Source organism: Poecilia latipinna, unplaced genomic scaffold, assembly GCF_001443285.1.
Source record: "Poecilia latipinna isolate Pla-1442-1.1 unplaced genomic scaffold, P_latipinna-1.0 Scaffold369, whole genome shotgun sequence".
Lineage (NCBI taxonomy): Eukaryota > Metazoa > Chordata > Actinopteri > Cyprinodontiformes > Poeciliidae > Poecilia > Poecilia latipinna.
The window spans coordinates 44,811-60,022 of record NW_015112985.1 but is presented as its reverse complement, the minus strand read 5'-3'; the positions used below and the strand labels follow the sequence as shown (position 1 = coordinate 60,022).

Here is a 15,212-nt window from a genome sequence, read left to right as displayed (position 1 = left end):
CGAATAAGCAACCAGCATTCTGCCAGTACAGCATAGTTGGAGTGTTGGGCTAAAGTCCAAGGACTGATCAGAGTGTGTGTGTGTGGGTGTGTGTGTTTGTGTGTGTGACACAACGTGGTGGAAAAGAGTGCCAGTGAGCTCTGTATCTCATCTTCTGGACAAGTCCTTAATCTGTGTGACCCAGTGAGGGATTATGGGGGTTCTGTAATAAAAGGGGACTAGAAGCAAAGCTTTTTCAACTCCCAACGTTGTTTCTATCTTTGTCTCTACAGATTTTATTAATATAATGAACTAATTCCTGGACAATTTCCTTACTTTTAGCAGAGTAGTTTTAAATTGTAACTTATGAGAACATTTGATTTTTAAGTGCAACACCTCCAACTGCATCATGTTGTCCGGGTTATTGGTTTAGAAAGCATTTTTCTGCTTCTGTCTTGTAGTCATCACATTACCCTCAGTGATGGGAAACTGACAATAGTTTGATTTACACAGTTAGAAATTAATATTTAATCAGCTTGAAATACAGATAGCTAAATCGTTGCAGCTCACTATGCTTTTCTTAATATCCTCCTTAAAGCCACCACCTTTTTTTGAGTTCAGTTCACAGCCTATTAGGAGTTCACATATTCTATTATTGGTGACAGAAGACAGAACGTGAGCTATTTGCATGCAAAGAAAAAAAATTATGTTTCTAGGCTCAAATGTGGGGGTTTTGAACCAGAAAACACTTTCATGCACGGTGGTGGTGCTGTCATGATGTGGGACTTGCAAAAATGAATTTGAGTTAGAGTTAAGTTCTGCAGAAAAATCCACGGATGCTGAACTAGAACTACAAACAGGCGACAAAAGCTGTGTTTTTCCTTAAAACGCATGCAGCCAGGGGACAAAAATTATTGAAATGTTAAAAGAATCAACAGTTCAGCTACAACGCTGAAGGACAAAACAAAAGTGAAACAAGGAGGGGCGGATTTCTCACCAGCATTTGCAAAAAGCATGAAGTTTAACCTCCATGTTTACATCTTTAACTTGACCTGCTTGCTTTAAGGCTCGACTTTAAAAGGACAGCAGAAAAATCTCACATTAAAAATGAGACAAAGCTAATGTAAGGAGCTGGAGCGCTACATTGTACTTATCGGTGCTGGTTAGCATTTTTCCCCACTTATTTCGTGGTTGGTTGAGAGTTGGTTGTTAGTCGGCATATTGTATTTCCCTACAGCTTTGAAGTAGAAAAGCTGGTGCAAAAGGAGACTCTCCCCTCGATTCACAGACATATGGAGCGGAGTGGGTGTTGATTTCTGCCCCCAGGGGTAAACGGAGCCACTAAATGTCATATATGTCACGTTAACTATTCATGCGTCTGATGTTTTCCCGGGTGAAAGTGTCTTGGGGAGAGGGGTTAGGGTTGGTGGGGGGGTGCCGGTGTGACCACCACTGTCTGCAGTTTGGTGTGTGTGTGTGTGTAGGAGAGGGAAAGGTGGTGGTGGGGGGGGGATTTCCTGGACTCATCGGTGGGCTGAGCTTTGTCTGAAACAGAACCACGTGAGCCCGCATTAAAACCTCATTTAAGAGGATTCAGGACAGATGGTGTGCCATTGTTTGAGGATATGTTTGTATTAGAAAACAGGGTGAGTGATGGAAACTGACCCACACATATACACACACACCATCTCCCTTTCCCTTTAATCCTTTATTTCATTCTGTAAACACGCCACACCCACTTTTGACCACTTCAAGGCCGCGTTCCCTCACCTTGCTTTGGGTTTTTATTGGATTGCGTCGCGGGCCAATTGGCGGGCGAACCTCGGAGACAAACAAAGGAACCCTCTCTTAAGTGAAGCAGGGCACATGGCCGTTTCACCGGCTCAGGGGCTCTGATTGGTCGCAGAATAATCCAATCAAAGCTGAAATCAACTTAAGTGGCAGCGGTTTGCACAATGGGAGCTGGAGAACAGCAACTTTCAGAGAGTTGAGCTTACACAAACTCAGCCGTCGCCAGTCTTTGCACTTCTCTTTTTTTTCTTCCCCTGCACATTGCATCCCTTCCTGCTGTACTCTCAGTTTCTCACCAGATGGAGAGGGGGCGGCGAGCGCCTTCTTCTGCATGTGTGGCTCTGTGCAGTCCAGAGTATTCATGCCTGGTTACCCGTGAGTTTGCATATTTGCATACCCTGAACATCCTGTCCTTCCATGTTGAATGAGGATGAAATAATAAGAGCAATCAGCTGCAGGCGGGCATGCAGCTGCTGACGGAAAACTGTTTTTTATTATTATTATTATTTATTTATTTATTTATTAAGTGGAAATGAAGCATAATCATCAAGGTGCATTTGGAGGCTAATCTGCAATCATCTTTTGGCTGGGGGAACTAATCTGCATGGGTGAAATAAATCCTGTCTGTCATCGCCTTTGCATTCTGAAGCTGGATTGTTAATATACATAGATAAAGAGAAAGAGAGTGAGTGTGTGTGCATGAGAGAAAGAGAGAGAGTGTGTGCATGAGAGAGAGAGAGAGAGCTAAGCTGAAACAGGGAGGGGAACAAGAGAGGGGGGGTGCGTGAGGGAGAATCAAGTCACCAGGACAGGCTCCACTGTTAACGCTGTGAAGGTTTGAGCGCGAGCACCAGGAGGCCACATTCCGCGTGAAATAATGGATGGGACAAAGCCGGCCATGGAGTCCAACGCCGAGGAGACCCAGGACGAGGGGCAGGAGAGCAAAGGTACGCGCTATCATCTGCGCCTTTTCTCCCTCACCTCCGTTTTTTTTTTTTTTTTTGTTTTGTTTTTTTCTTTGCGTCTGCGCCAACCCTGAGCGGTTTAACCTACTTGCTACGGCGACACAATTGCGCCGGGGTTTTGTTATCATTTCGGGGCATTTAAGTGCCAGTGCTGGCGGGTAGAAATAGAAGATAATCCTCGCGGTGTTTGCAGGTATTTTTCACGTTTGTTGCGCGATTCTGGGGCGGACCGAGGAGCGAGAGGTGGAGGGTGGGTTGATGGGTTTGTGTTGGGCAGAGGAAGGTATTCAGAATGGTCGAGCGGGGAGTTTTACGGAGCGTGCGTTAATGCTAATTTGCGTTTGCGCTGCTGCACCATCATGAGCTTATTTTGTGCCTAATGAGCGGCTGATAAAGGCAGAGGCGGCGCCGCTGCCGTGCGCGGCGCTGCGCTGCGCTCCGTGCGCGGCGGCATTGTTCTCCTCCAGGTGGATCCTCCCGCCTCCTGCAGCCGCTTCCATGATTATCGGCGGGGGCTCTGGGGTTGATCTGTCAGCGGCGTGATTGATGCGGCACGCTGTAACAGAAGATGTTTCTTTCTTTCTTTTCTTTTCTTTTTTTACTTTTTTTTTGCGCGACAGCAAGGATCACTTGCAGTCGCTGGAAAAATAAAAGGAGCAGCGGCGCTCTTGGCGCAGAGTGTCGGCTGTGTCGATCATTTGCAAGCCCCCATAGACATGCATGTTAATGAAGCCCCTGATCCCTCAGTTAATGTTTCATATTCATGAAATAGGTCATTGCACGTGTGCACAAAAGTCCAAATATGATCCTGTTTTGTTTTTTGTTTTTTCATAAATTGCATTAAAATTGAAAATCACACCCAAACTGTTGCTCCTGTTACACGGTGCGGTGTGTAGGCGTGTCTTTGTGCGTTGGCGGATTCAAGGCCACACAGAGTGGATGTGACTGATTTGTTTGGAAGCCTATTGTGGCTTTATAGTTCAAAAAAACTCTTTACTGTGGTTAAAGTAAGCCTTAAAATGTATGAGTGCACAGCCAAGGCCGGATTCAAGAGGATGCAGGCCTGGGGGATGGAGTTTGTTTTGGTGAGCTAAAGTCACATTTCATGCTTGGAGAATGCTGGTCAGAGACAAACAGCATTTTTTTTATTTGTTCTTTCTAAAAACATCACCATAAAAACATTAATGCCTACAGAGAGAAAAAAAAAATTGTTGTAGTAACCATGCCAGGCCTGTAGGTGGTGATTTAACCCAATTTCCTTCCATTATTCCCAGTTTACTAAGGTTTTGTTCGCACCCTGCACAAATAAGTGAATTATCTTCATTTTTTACTCCACTTAATCACAGTTTTGTTTTAAGTAAAACAAAATATCTCTTCCATCAATTTATGCCCTTATTTCCGTCACATATTGGTGTATTTATCTTTTTTAGAAAGTTATTTTCATATAATCAGTCTCTTAAATGCATAGATTTCAACATACTTTTTTAAATTTTAATTTCTTTCCGTTTTTATCCCTATTTGGACGAGCTGACTGTAGAATTGGTCTGATTTTGACTTCTGATCAATCTATAATAACAAAGCACTTCTGCTGGTGGATATTATCCATCAGAGGCATCTACACTTCGTTTGTGTAGATTATGGTGGATTCAAAACTTCATGTGGCAAACGGCTCCAGGAACTACAAAACTGGTCATCACCTCTACTTGAATTTTGTGGACCGGAGGATAAATCCTTCAGCTGACCAAAAGCAGATTTCTAACCGGAACGCCTTCAAAAGTCAATATTCAGAGGTGGAAAGCTGGATGTTTCTCACCAATCCAACATGGCTGCTTACTTAAGAAACACATTAGAATCTCTATTTGTTAGCACTTCTGCTAGTTCTCTTCACCTTACTTGATGAACATTTTCCTTTAGTGTTTGAATACACCGACAATTATCACTGTGGTCAGCAAGTGTGTGCAATGAAACTGGTTTTCCAACTTGCAACTGGAACATGGTGTGCTTGGGTGTGTTTTAGTTCCCACATGTCCGTTCTGGCTTGTGAGGTACATGGAAAATTGGTTGGACAGGGCTGTATTTTTGACAGTAATCTCGATATGGCAATGAAGATATGAGTCTCAGACATGTAGCATGTTGGCCAATATCACCTGTATCACATATGGGCATCCTTTGCTTTAAAATATAACAAAGATCAATAATTTCTTTCAAAATACACTGTGTGACATATAAATGTTGAACAAACCAATATTACGATTATATTTGCAACATATGGCGTGCCATGTTGCCATGTACTTTATATGTCTTGTTTCTTAAGTAGATATTCTTTGACGAGTGTTGTACTATTCCACACCAGCAGGTGGCAACAACATGGTCATCAGGTGAAAAAAGTCCAACATACGTGGCTTCTAGCATAAAAAGTGACCGTCTGTGCTACTGTTTTTAATTCTCTCCGACTATCCAGTCCACATGGATGCACTGCGAATTGAGTTTTTAAAAATCTATATTTTACAAAGCAATTTCAAAAATATATCATTTTGTTTCTCTCACAAAAAAAAACAACCACAAAAAAAATTATGAGGACAAGATGTGCAAATGCAACAAAAAAAACTTCATTTTCACTAAATATCAGTTTCCAGTGTGGCCAGAAGTTAAGGTGACAACAAATAAATTATGTTAATATATATTTTTTTTATTTTCCCTTGTAAAGTGTCTGAATGTTAAAACTGCTGTATGAATTTGATGTGTTATTATTATTAACTGTCAGTCAGGCAGTAACTTAATGTTTAAATTCTCAGTCTAGATATTACTGATTATGTGCAGAGCATATCTTTAATACTCTAAAGAAAATGCAGCTTTGAAACACACCAAGAAACAATGTTACCTGATATTATTGGCTGGTGTTTGAAAAGCAGCCAATCCAGGTTTGCCATATATTCTCCTTGGTGACGATTGGCTAATGAAAAGCAGTAAGGAAAACTGTAGATATTATCTTAAGCGGACGGTTTCCACTGCTCGCATTAATTCATATCAAGGTATATTTGGTGTTTGAACTGTAAAATAGGTAGAAATAAGCATTTCTAGATCAGTTCTCAAGCATTCACCGATTTCAGGTATTCATAGACTGTGGTCGCTAACGTCTGCTGATATCGGTGGTCAATATTAAGATCTCCTGTGAAAATATGTGAGGTTCATGCTGCAGGGTTTGGCTCTTGGCCCAGTCATACTGCTGGGTCACAGTCTTGTCTGTGACGTAAGGTGCAGGCGAGTTGGGTGTCCCTCAGCAGTGAGACTTTACATCATCCTCTCCTGAGGCAAAGCAGCGATGCACCGACTACAGTCCAATACCAGCCTGTAATCATGCAACTTCATTTGACAGTGGAGGTGAGCCTGTTGAAAAGCCCCTGAAGATAGCAGGGCAGGAGGACAATGGTATTTATAGCTAACTATTAGGCCTTTCATTTCCTTAATCACAGTTTTTCCATGGAAGCAGGGAGTTTATTTCACCCAGTTTGGCTTCTGCTGTGCCCCCAGGTGTGTTCAAATGCAAAAATGAGAAAAAGACTGTGAGAGATTTTCGAAGGTTGCATGTTGTTGGTGCAGTCATTTGACATCTGGACTGCGACCAAGCTTGCAGCATTCGTTAAGAAGCTGGAGATTTGCAGTGGGGGCCAAGAAGGCGAGAGCTGTCACTTAAGGAGCTTGTGCAGGCGAGTGCCAGAGAGCAGCGACTACTTCCAGATGCATAATGAAGAGCTGCTGGGTATATATTCTGCACAGCCCACAGACGGAGTGGTGCGTCTCGATATGCATGGGAAATTAGGCAAGATTCATGCAAGTAAATATATATTGAGCTCTCACAATATCAAAAAGAAAAACACAGTATTTTGTGTCAAAGTGAATAGCGAAGCTCGATCCAGTCGCTAGGCTGAGGTGGTTTTTCAGCCGTATTGAAATCCGTGTATTCCACAAAACCACAATGGAAACACTTTTTTCGCACCACAGAGTCACGTGACTGACAACCAGACATTGCTGCTGGCGGAAACTGCGAAGAAGATGACAGGAAGTAGAAGGAGGATGATGGTGTGGCATGTTTTATGATGATTAACTGTGCTAACAAACTTACTCAGATGTGATTTTAATTGCATTCCATATTTAACGGAAACACTGCAAAATTGTGTGAAATTGTGTTTTCTTTCCCGACATTACCAGGATAGATTTGGATGGATAAATGTTCCATCCATTTATCCATCCAAATTGTTGTCATCTACTGCAAGACAACCATAAAGAAACTGATGAAACAAGCCTTGCTTTGATTAGGTTTTGTTTGTTCCATCTCTGTTCTATAAGCCGGACCGGGTGTCTGGACATAGTTCTGCGTGTACCTTTTCTTTTCTCAGCAGATTGAGCACAATATCTGTTCGATCTGGCATCAATATCTGTTTAGCTCTTTTGGATGACTTCCTCTCTTTGGATCACAGAATTGAACTAGTAACAAGGCCGAAAAATAACCAAGTTTGCAACTTTAACTTCTAAAAATATACAGTGAACCAAATTCTGTATCCATCTAAATCTTAAAAGGTGGCCATGTTTGTGTTTTGATTCTTGACTCTGGTCCTGTGTCTTTACTTCACAGAAACTACCCAGTGGCATCACATAGGAATGTTTGCCCACATCACACTTAAAAAAAAAATTCTCAAACCCAATTGCTAACTTCACAGAGTTCAGTTCCAACTGGAAACAAGAAATGGTATATCTGACAGTAGTCATTGTCCAATCATTGTCTACAGTCAGGAATCTAAAAAGGGACAAAAAGAAATACCGTCAGCTTAACCGTCTAGAGATTCAAGCTGACCATAAATTAATAAACAAGCAGTCATTTTCAAAAAGCTTACAGCGTTCTAAACTAGCAAAAATAATCCACCCACTTGAAGAAAAGCAAGTCTCGAGAGGTGACTAAATAAATAGATAATCACCACGGCAGCAGGATCATGAATACTGCATGATCTCACAGTTTCATGCAGTTTGTGGGATAAAATATTATATCAAGTCAAACTAATGTCATGATGAAGGCCTTCTGGTGCAAAAAGTCGCTAAGGCTATGCTAAAGTTAGCATCTGTGTTGTAGCTTCCTGTCAGTGCAGCTCACAGCTTTATAAATTGTCTCGGTCGAAACTCAATGATTCTACGATGAACACAGAATAATAATTTAAAAAAAACTGTTATAGATTAGTAAAAACTTTACGGATTATAGCCGGTACAGAGGAACAGCGTCAGTGGGCGTAGATTGATTGTTGTGCCTGATTTCATGCTGTAATCTGCTGGCACACAGGGGTACTGTGTGATAATGAGGCATCATCAGCTCTCATAATTACCTGCTTTAATTAGTCTGACTCTATTTGATTGGACAACTCACACACCGTCATGATTTTACTTTGCTTTAAACACGATTTCCTGAAGCAGGGTGCTTAAATTTGCAGTAACTGAGCGGCCTGTTAGAGCCTGCTCTTACATAACGCCGCTGTCCCTTCGTTATGATGCTCGGATCAGAACCGTAACACATTACATCATCGTCTGGAAGGTTGCATGTTTTGTTGCATTTTCTGTTTGGAGCAGCAGAATCCGCTACTGGGGTAATGCTTAAAATCAGAGCTGCGGGTTTATTTGTTATCTTTAATAATGTCAGGGATATTCAGCGAGAGCTTTGAAGAGCTTTATTCCTTTAAGATGTTTTTAGGTGCAGTGTTGGCAGACGGAGAGGAGCTGGGCCTGGAAGCCTTTAAGTGAAACATGTTTGGACGCACTTTCAGTTTGGACTGCAGATGTTTCTTGTTTCCAGGCTGTTTCCGCGGGTATTTTTAGTAAATTCAGGCCATTTTTGAACCCCATTCGCAAAACTATATTGGCATCTATTTTTGTTTTTATGTCACAATGTGCCGTACCAACTCGATGTCGGCTTCAGCTGTTTTCATTCTTTCAGCTCCATCTGCTCAGCAGAATAACAGTGGTTTCAGGTGACTTCTATTAATCTCAGTTATTGCTGAATTTTACAAATGGTTTTGATAAAAGGATTTGTTGAGTTTGCGATGAGATTCTGACGATATAAAAATACAATGATACGGCATCAAACGGGACAGCTTTCAGCTGCTATTAAAATAATTTAAACATAAAATGTTAGAGTTATAGTAACATTACCTATAATAACAGAAGAAAACTACTGTTTTAATTACCTTTTTTTGCCAGCTGACTGTAGTAGTCCGGCATCTCATTATTCATTTTTTATCCCATAGAAATGGAAAACCAGTGGAAACCTATAGCAAAAGCATATTTCTAAGGGTTTTGAATCTAATTTGCAGTATAAAATAAACATGAAGTGAATCCTCTAAAAAGGGACAGGATGTATATGACATTTTTCAATGAAGTGAGTTTAACTTGCACCAGAGAAATTAGCAAAAAGTCATTCTCGGAGGTTAGTTTTGTGAATCTGAGTGTAAACTCCATCTGCCTTAGAGATGAAATAATCAGTATGAACACTACAGAGTGGGATAAAACCTTTCAAAGATTTCAGTGTGGAGGTTTGTCACCTCTGAAATGAGTTTTTTTTATATATATATACACGTCAGCATTATCAGACAAAACAAAAAAAAAAAAAAAAAAAGGTCAGTGAGTGTCCAGCTGGGCGTGGGCCGAGGGCCAGAATCTAAAGGCCAGCTCCCATTTGATGATCATAGAGAGGAGCCGTCCCTCTCTCCCTGGTGGCTGCTGACATTTGGGCAATGCCGGGTTTCCTTCCCCGGCCTTCCCGACCTTACTGTAGAAATGATTCACCTTCACAAGCTGAAATTTTGTTGATACTTGGAAAACCAAATTTCCCTTTGCCATCAGTGAAATCGCTGCAAATGCATAACACATTTTCCTCGCAAATAGAGGATGAAAACAAATGTTTTCATTGAGTTGAATTCTCTAACAATATGGTTGTGATATGATATTCTTATTATGGCTGAAATGATTAATTGGATTAATCGCGATAAATCGATAATTGAAATAATCGATTAATCGTCAAGTGGAGTATGCAGACTAAAAAAAAAGGCCATTCGTAGAATTCTTGGATGAGTAGACAAGTCAAAAACATCTAAGAAAAGTATTCATTTTGCATTTCAGAGTTAAACAAATCTTAGTTTATAAATATTTTCTACCAAGTACTCCTCAAGTGACAGTTTTAGCTCCATCTAGATCAAATTACATAAAAAATACATATTTTTAAGCACCTTCTGCTTTCTAATTATTGATTAGTCAATCAGCGCTACACTGTATTGATGCCCAAGTCAAGCAGAAAGCTTTTCACATGTTGATGTTAAAACTATTTCCTTAGCTGCACCCTTTGCTAAAAATAACCAAGCATTCTCTAAAAGGAATGCTGTTATTTTAGGCAATAAAATGTTTATCTTTTCATTTAAAAAGGAATTTAATTATTTATTTGCATCTTTTAGTGTATGGTTATTATTGTACGTCAGACGCAGAAATGAAAAATCTGCAGAATTAGCCAGTTTTTTTTATCCAATGAAACAACTAATCGTCAGAATAAATGAAAGATTAATTAGTTGCAGGCCTAATTTTTACCATCCCTCCTTTGTTTCTCGCATTGCTCCTACCCAGTCCCGCCATCATCACCCTCACCCGTCTCTCCGCTCTCCCCCCCTCGCCCCCGGAGGTGTGTGAGGCTGTGGAAGCATGTGAAAGCCGTCACACAGAGAGAGGCTCATGTGTTCCTCGTTTTGAAGCCATTTGCCCAGAGCATGCTGTCAGCCTCCATCTGGACACGCGTGTGTTTGTGTAGGTTTACCGTCGGTATGTGCGCTTGCATTTGTTTACGTGTCAGTGACCAGGAGTGGTTGAGGGGAATGTCTCTGGGAGTGCTTCGCTTGCACCGAAAAGGAAAAAAAGGAAAAACAAAAAAAAAAACAGGCTTATTTTTGCGCAAACATGTGTGGAGAGCCGTGCGGTATGCCGCTGTGTTTGTATTTAGCTCTTCCTGTCCTCTCAGCGCCATCATTTTTCTGTTCGCGTGAGCAGAGAAAAGGATTTGCAGCAACATAGCAGATCTCACTTCTATCTGAACCGCCTTTGGATTCATCTCAGGTGTCATGATTGACCGTATTTATCTCAAATGCAGTACAGAACAACTACTTTTAGCCGCTGTCTCTTACCTACTGCCCTTTCCATCAATCTGGGTCCCAATTACGTTTGACAGAAGTAGCGAGGGTGAAACAATGCAGTGTTTTGTACTTGAGCTGAATAAAGTTGAATGCTCTTTGGTGAAAGGTTTAAAATGAATAAAGAACATACAAAAGAATCTAAACTTTTATATGTTTAGAACAGTTCACCATCTGAACTGCTTCTGTTCATATGGTTTTAATGTCAAACTCTTGACATTTTTAGAGTTCTTGCTCCATTTTTAGTCTTTTTACTCAAAATGCTGAATATAAATAAACATTTACAATAAATTCATGGCAATATTTCCACTGTTGTCAGGCTTTACATGGAAAATATGGATGAATGAATGGATGAATAGATAGAACTGGATGGATAAACGGAGAAAGAGCCTTGATTTGGAAACAAGGACCTTCTTGCTGCTAGGCAACAGTGCCAACCAGTGCAGAACCCTGCAGCCCTGTTTAACATTTCTCTTTTTTATATAATAATTAAAAAAATATATATATATAAAACCTGTAATGGAAAATTAAACTAATCACAAGGAATGGTGTCCAACACTGAAACTGATGGGTAAAAACAGACTTTTCACATCTGATCCAGGCAGACTGGCAAACAGCTGCAGCCTTATATCAAACCAAACTCGCCCATTCAGCCTGTAAACCAAACACATTTCAGGAGTTTGACATGCAATCACTGCGGTCAGACTACAGGAAGCTAACACTTCTCGCCTGCCATAAGAATGGCATCTCTAACGTGTGCGAGATTACGCTGCAGTGGAGTCTACCGTTGGTATATGAATAGCAGCAAGTGGCAGGTTGGCCCAGCAGGTCTTGTTCCTGACTAATGCCAGCCTCATCTGGCCGTCTTCCATCACCTACTGATGCCCAATCTGCTGCTCTCACCCAGAGCCCATAAAATGCCTGATGCTGATTAACACTTGACATCACTGGCTGAAATGGACGTTGATGAGTCACTGTGCGGGATGTGTAGTGTGCTCTGAATATTACGGTGCTGTATTTCTTTGTTTTGTTTGGTTTTGCCCCATTTTGCTATCTTAGCCAAAGTAGAATATAAAAACAGAAAAACAGGTTTCAGGTGAGCCAATCTGAGACCATTCAGCAATGTGGAGTCAACAAGGCCTACTGACTGGTGTTGAAATATGCTGTAGTGCCTTGGTCATTGAATGGGAGATGGATAAACACATCGGGTCGCCTGGTCTGCAGTAATTTAGCCACTGCTATCACAATTTATTGTGACGATGAAAGAGCTGAGCTAGAAAGCAAAGCTGTTGATGCACCCAACTGTGTACATTCTGAATTATGACTGAAAGAACAAGACTCTGGACACAAGCGACTCCAACAAGCTTTCTCTATAGAGTGGCTAGACTCAGCCTTCAAAAGATCAATCATCTCAGGGAGGTGATTGGACAGCTGCAAAACGGTTCGATCAGGTAGCTTCCTGGTAGCCCTGATAAGAAAAAGACTAAGTTTGCCAATGAAGGCCGTAGGATCCCCCAGAATAAGTTGGAGAGTCGCTTATAAGAAGGATGATTGACCTAAAGTAGAGGACTATGAGTTAAACGATGCCAGTCACCAAGTCTGTTTGTGTACAAACCGGTCTAAACTCCATTAGACGACTTATGTAATCTTCAATGTCACTTTGTTTACAAGTATGTACTTAAATCAATGTGGAAACGTTGCAGGACTATGCATTGGAAATATACATATTGCCAATACACAACAGAAATCACAATCTCCTGAACACAAACCAGAAGCATTTTCTACATTTTTTTTTCCTAGATTTCGGAGCATTGCTGTGTTTCTGTAATCATAAGGAAGCCTCCGCAGGGAGCGGCTTTGTGCTACCAAACAACAGACTTTGTGCACACACTCACATTGTGGTTTAGGCCACACACTTCACACACACACTCTCACATACAAAGTGCTCATCTGCAGCTGGAAACCAAATCTCCATAATCTCATCGGGAGAACTGGGAGGAGGGGTGGAAGAAAGAGATGACTTCTTTGACTTCTTGGAGAAAAAGTGACATTAGCCAAGTTGGTTGTGTAACCACTAAAGCACAGCACTTGTAGCCAGAGGGGCCATTTTACATTTTGGTGGGACTAAAAGTGTTGCCTCTGCTCTTTGCTTTGTACTTGGGATTGTATTGCAGGGTTTTTATAAGCAAATGGTTTTCAAGCCAGGTGCTTGTTTCCTAATATTTCTGATATTTTATCTAGTTTTTGCCACTGGTAATGAGTTGTTTTTAACAGTATTAGTGCCATACATAGTTTTCAGTTCAATTAATTGACTCATTTAACTGAAAAAAGGGACTCTGTGATCTAGGCAGGATGGTAATTGCTTGATTCAGTGGGTTTTCCAGTCTATTAAAAACACACAAATGTGTGCTAATTTAGATGTAAAACAGCATTAGCAAGAAATATTTCTCTAATCTGCAGCATAAGTGTATTGATCCCCACGCAGAGATTCGCGAACGGGATTTAAAGGCACATTCCGGCCATCAATCTCGGTTACGCCTGGCCACATGCTGGCCCTCTGACCTGCATAACACTGCATAAACAGCAGCGGGTTTCTCACAAACAGCAGATTAGGGTCAGTTTCGTGTTGCCACAAAATAGAACAAAAAAAAAAAAAAGAATGAAAAACAACAACATTTTGAGAACAGTGATGGCTATATTCTCTTAAGCCTCAGCCACCATTATTGAAAACATTACCAACATTATGTGTTTGGAAAACCGCTTTGACAGGTTTGTGACATCTTCAGAATATATATATATATATATATATATATATATATATATATATATTTATTTTATTTTTTTTTTNTACAGAATTTGTAATCCTGTTTATTTTCTACATTTCTATGGCTTAAAATATGAAATATAGGACTCCATCTAGCTGAAATGCACACAGTTTGTCCAAAATACTGCGTTAAAAGAAGCTAATTATCTACTGAACCTTTTAGGGTTAAAGAGAAATTCTGAAAAATCAACAAATGGGACATTTGTGGCTGATTACCGATTTTCTTTCTGATCTTCCTGTCATTAGTTCTCAATAGTTATTTATATTCGAAGCAGAGATGATGTCACACTGTGACATCTTTCTTACATGGCAATCGCCACGTAAGAAAGCATCTTATATTATAATCTAAAGTGCCTCTCAAAATGTACACAACTCTGTTCAGATGTGAACATTTGTTAAAAATATATATATTTCTGGTATATTTATCTTAATTTTTTTTTTTTTTGCTCCTTTTTTATGTGATGGTCATTAAGTCTGAGACGGACGTTTATCCCTGACCTAAAGTGAAATCTCCAGCGCTCGCGTCAATGATTTTGTGTTGTTGTGTCTGCGGTCGGCCTCTGTGAAGCAGATGGGACCTTGTTTTCATCTCGATGTGACGCAGCCATTTATCCCACACCTTTTGTTCTCTGTTTCCCACTCCGAGGTCCTCCTCTTCCCTCGTGGGGATCTACCCATGATGCACTCTGAGGATATTACCATATTGAATACAGTGTTTCTGAGATCTGAATGGAGCCGCAGGCAGCGGGGGGGTCTGGGAAGGGACCAGATCGGTCACTGAAATATTCAGAAAGCTTTATTAAGGCTGTTATTTCTGGCAGAGGTACTGCGCGCACTACCAGTTGGAGATAATCGCGCTGCGTATCTGGATTGGAGGAAGATATTTAAACGGGATTCCTCTACCGTCCCTAAACCTTGGAGATTTGTTTCCAGTATTTTCTAGGTCTAGGAAAATATAGAAAAATGTTTGCACATTTTGTTCTTCTTTTACTTCTTGTGCCCCATGTACGTAATTTTTTTCCCCATTCATTATCCTTCCTTCCTACATAAATTTAAGTTAAACTTTAATGTATTATATTTTAAAATAAAAGCAAAGAACTACAATGTTAACTGGAACGATAGTAGGAAGAGTCATAACTGTGGAAATAATCGCCTCATCGTTTGAGTTTATCCTGTATTTAGGATTTGCAGGCATTACAACAATGAAATCTGTGTAGCCAGAAAAAACAGCACATTATTCAGCCAATATTATCCAGACACCGCGCCTTGATAACACTGTTTACCCAGTTTTTCTTTTTTTTTTTTTTCCTGTGCATCTACTTACTTGGAAGCCATTTTTTTTCTAACAAATGCTCCAAATTCAATTCCTCTGACAATGAAGTTTGTAAGGCGACATGCATTTGAGGGATTATTTCATACCGTGGGTGTCGGGTGATTGACAGA

General features: G+C 40.6%; 1 protein-coding gene and 1 long non-coding RNA gene across 3 annotated transcripts in view; one reads left to right on the top strand and one right to left on the bottom strand.

The window, feature by feature from the left end:
- Window positions 1–15,212, top strand: part of LOC106949882 (neuronal membrane glycoprotein M6-b) — a 33,782-nt gene that overhangs the window by 9,250 nt on the left and 9,320 nt on the right. Inside the window, exon 1 of one of the 2 annotated variants that reach the window (XM_015036421.1) lies at window positions 2,522–2,717. The exons of the other annotated variant lie outside the window; for it this stretch is intronic. Coding sequence (XP_014891907.1) covers window positions 2,648–2,717 — 70 coding nt within the window. The 5' untranslated portion in view covers window positions 2,522–2,647. Of the gene's footprint in view, window positions 1–2,521; window positions 2,718–15,212 lie in introns of those variants that run through there. 2 annotated transcript variants of the gene reach the window in all.
- LOC106949886 (uncharacterized) overlaps window positions 1–15,212 on the bottom strand; it is a 44,176-nt gene that overhangs the window by 26,192 nt on the left and 2,772 nt on the right. The window lies entirely within an intron of this gene.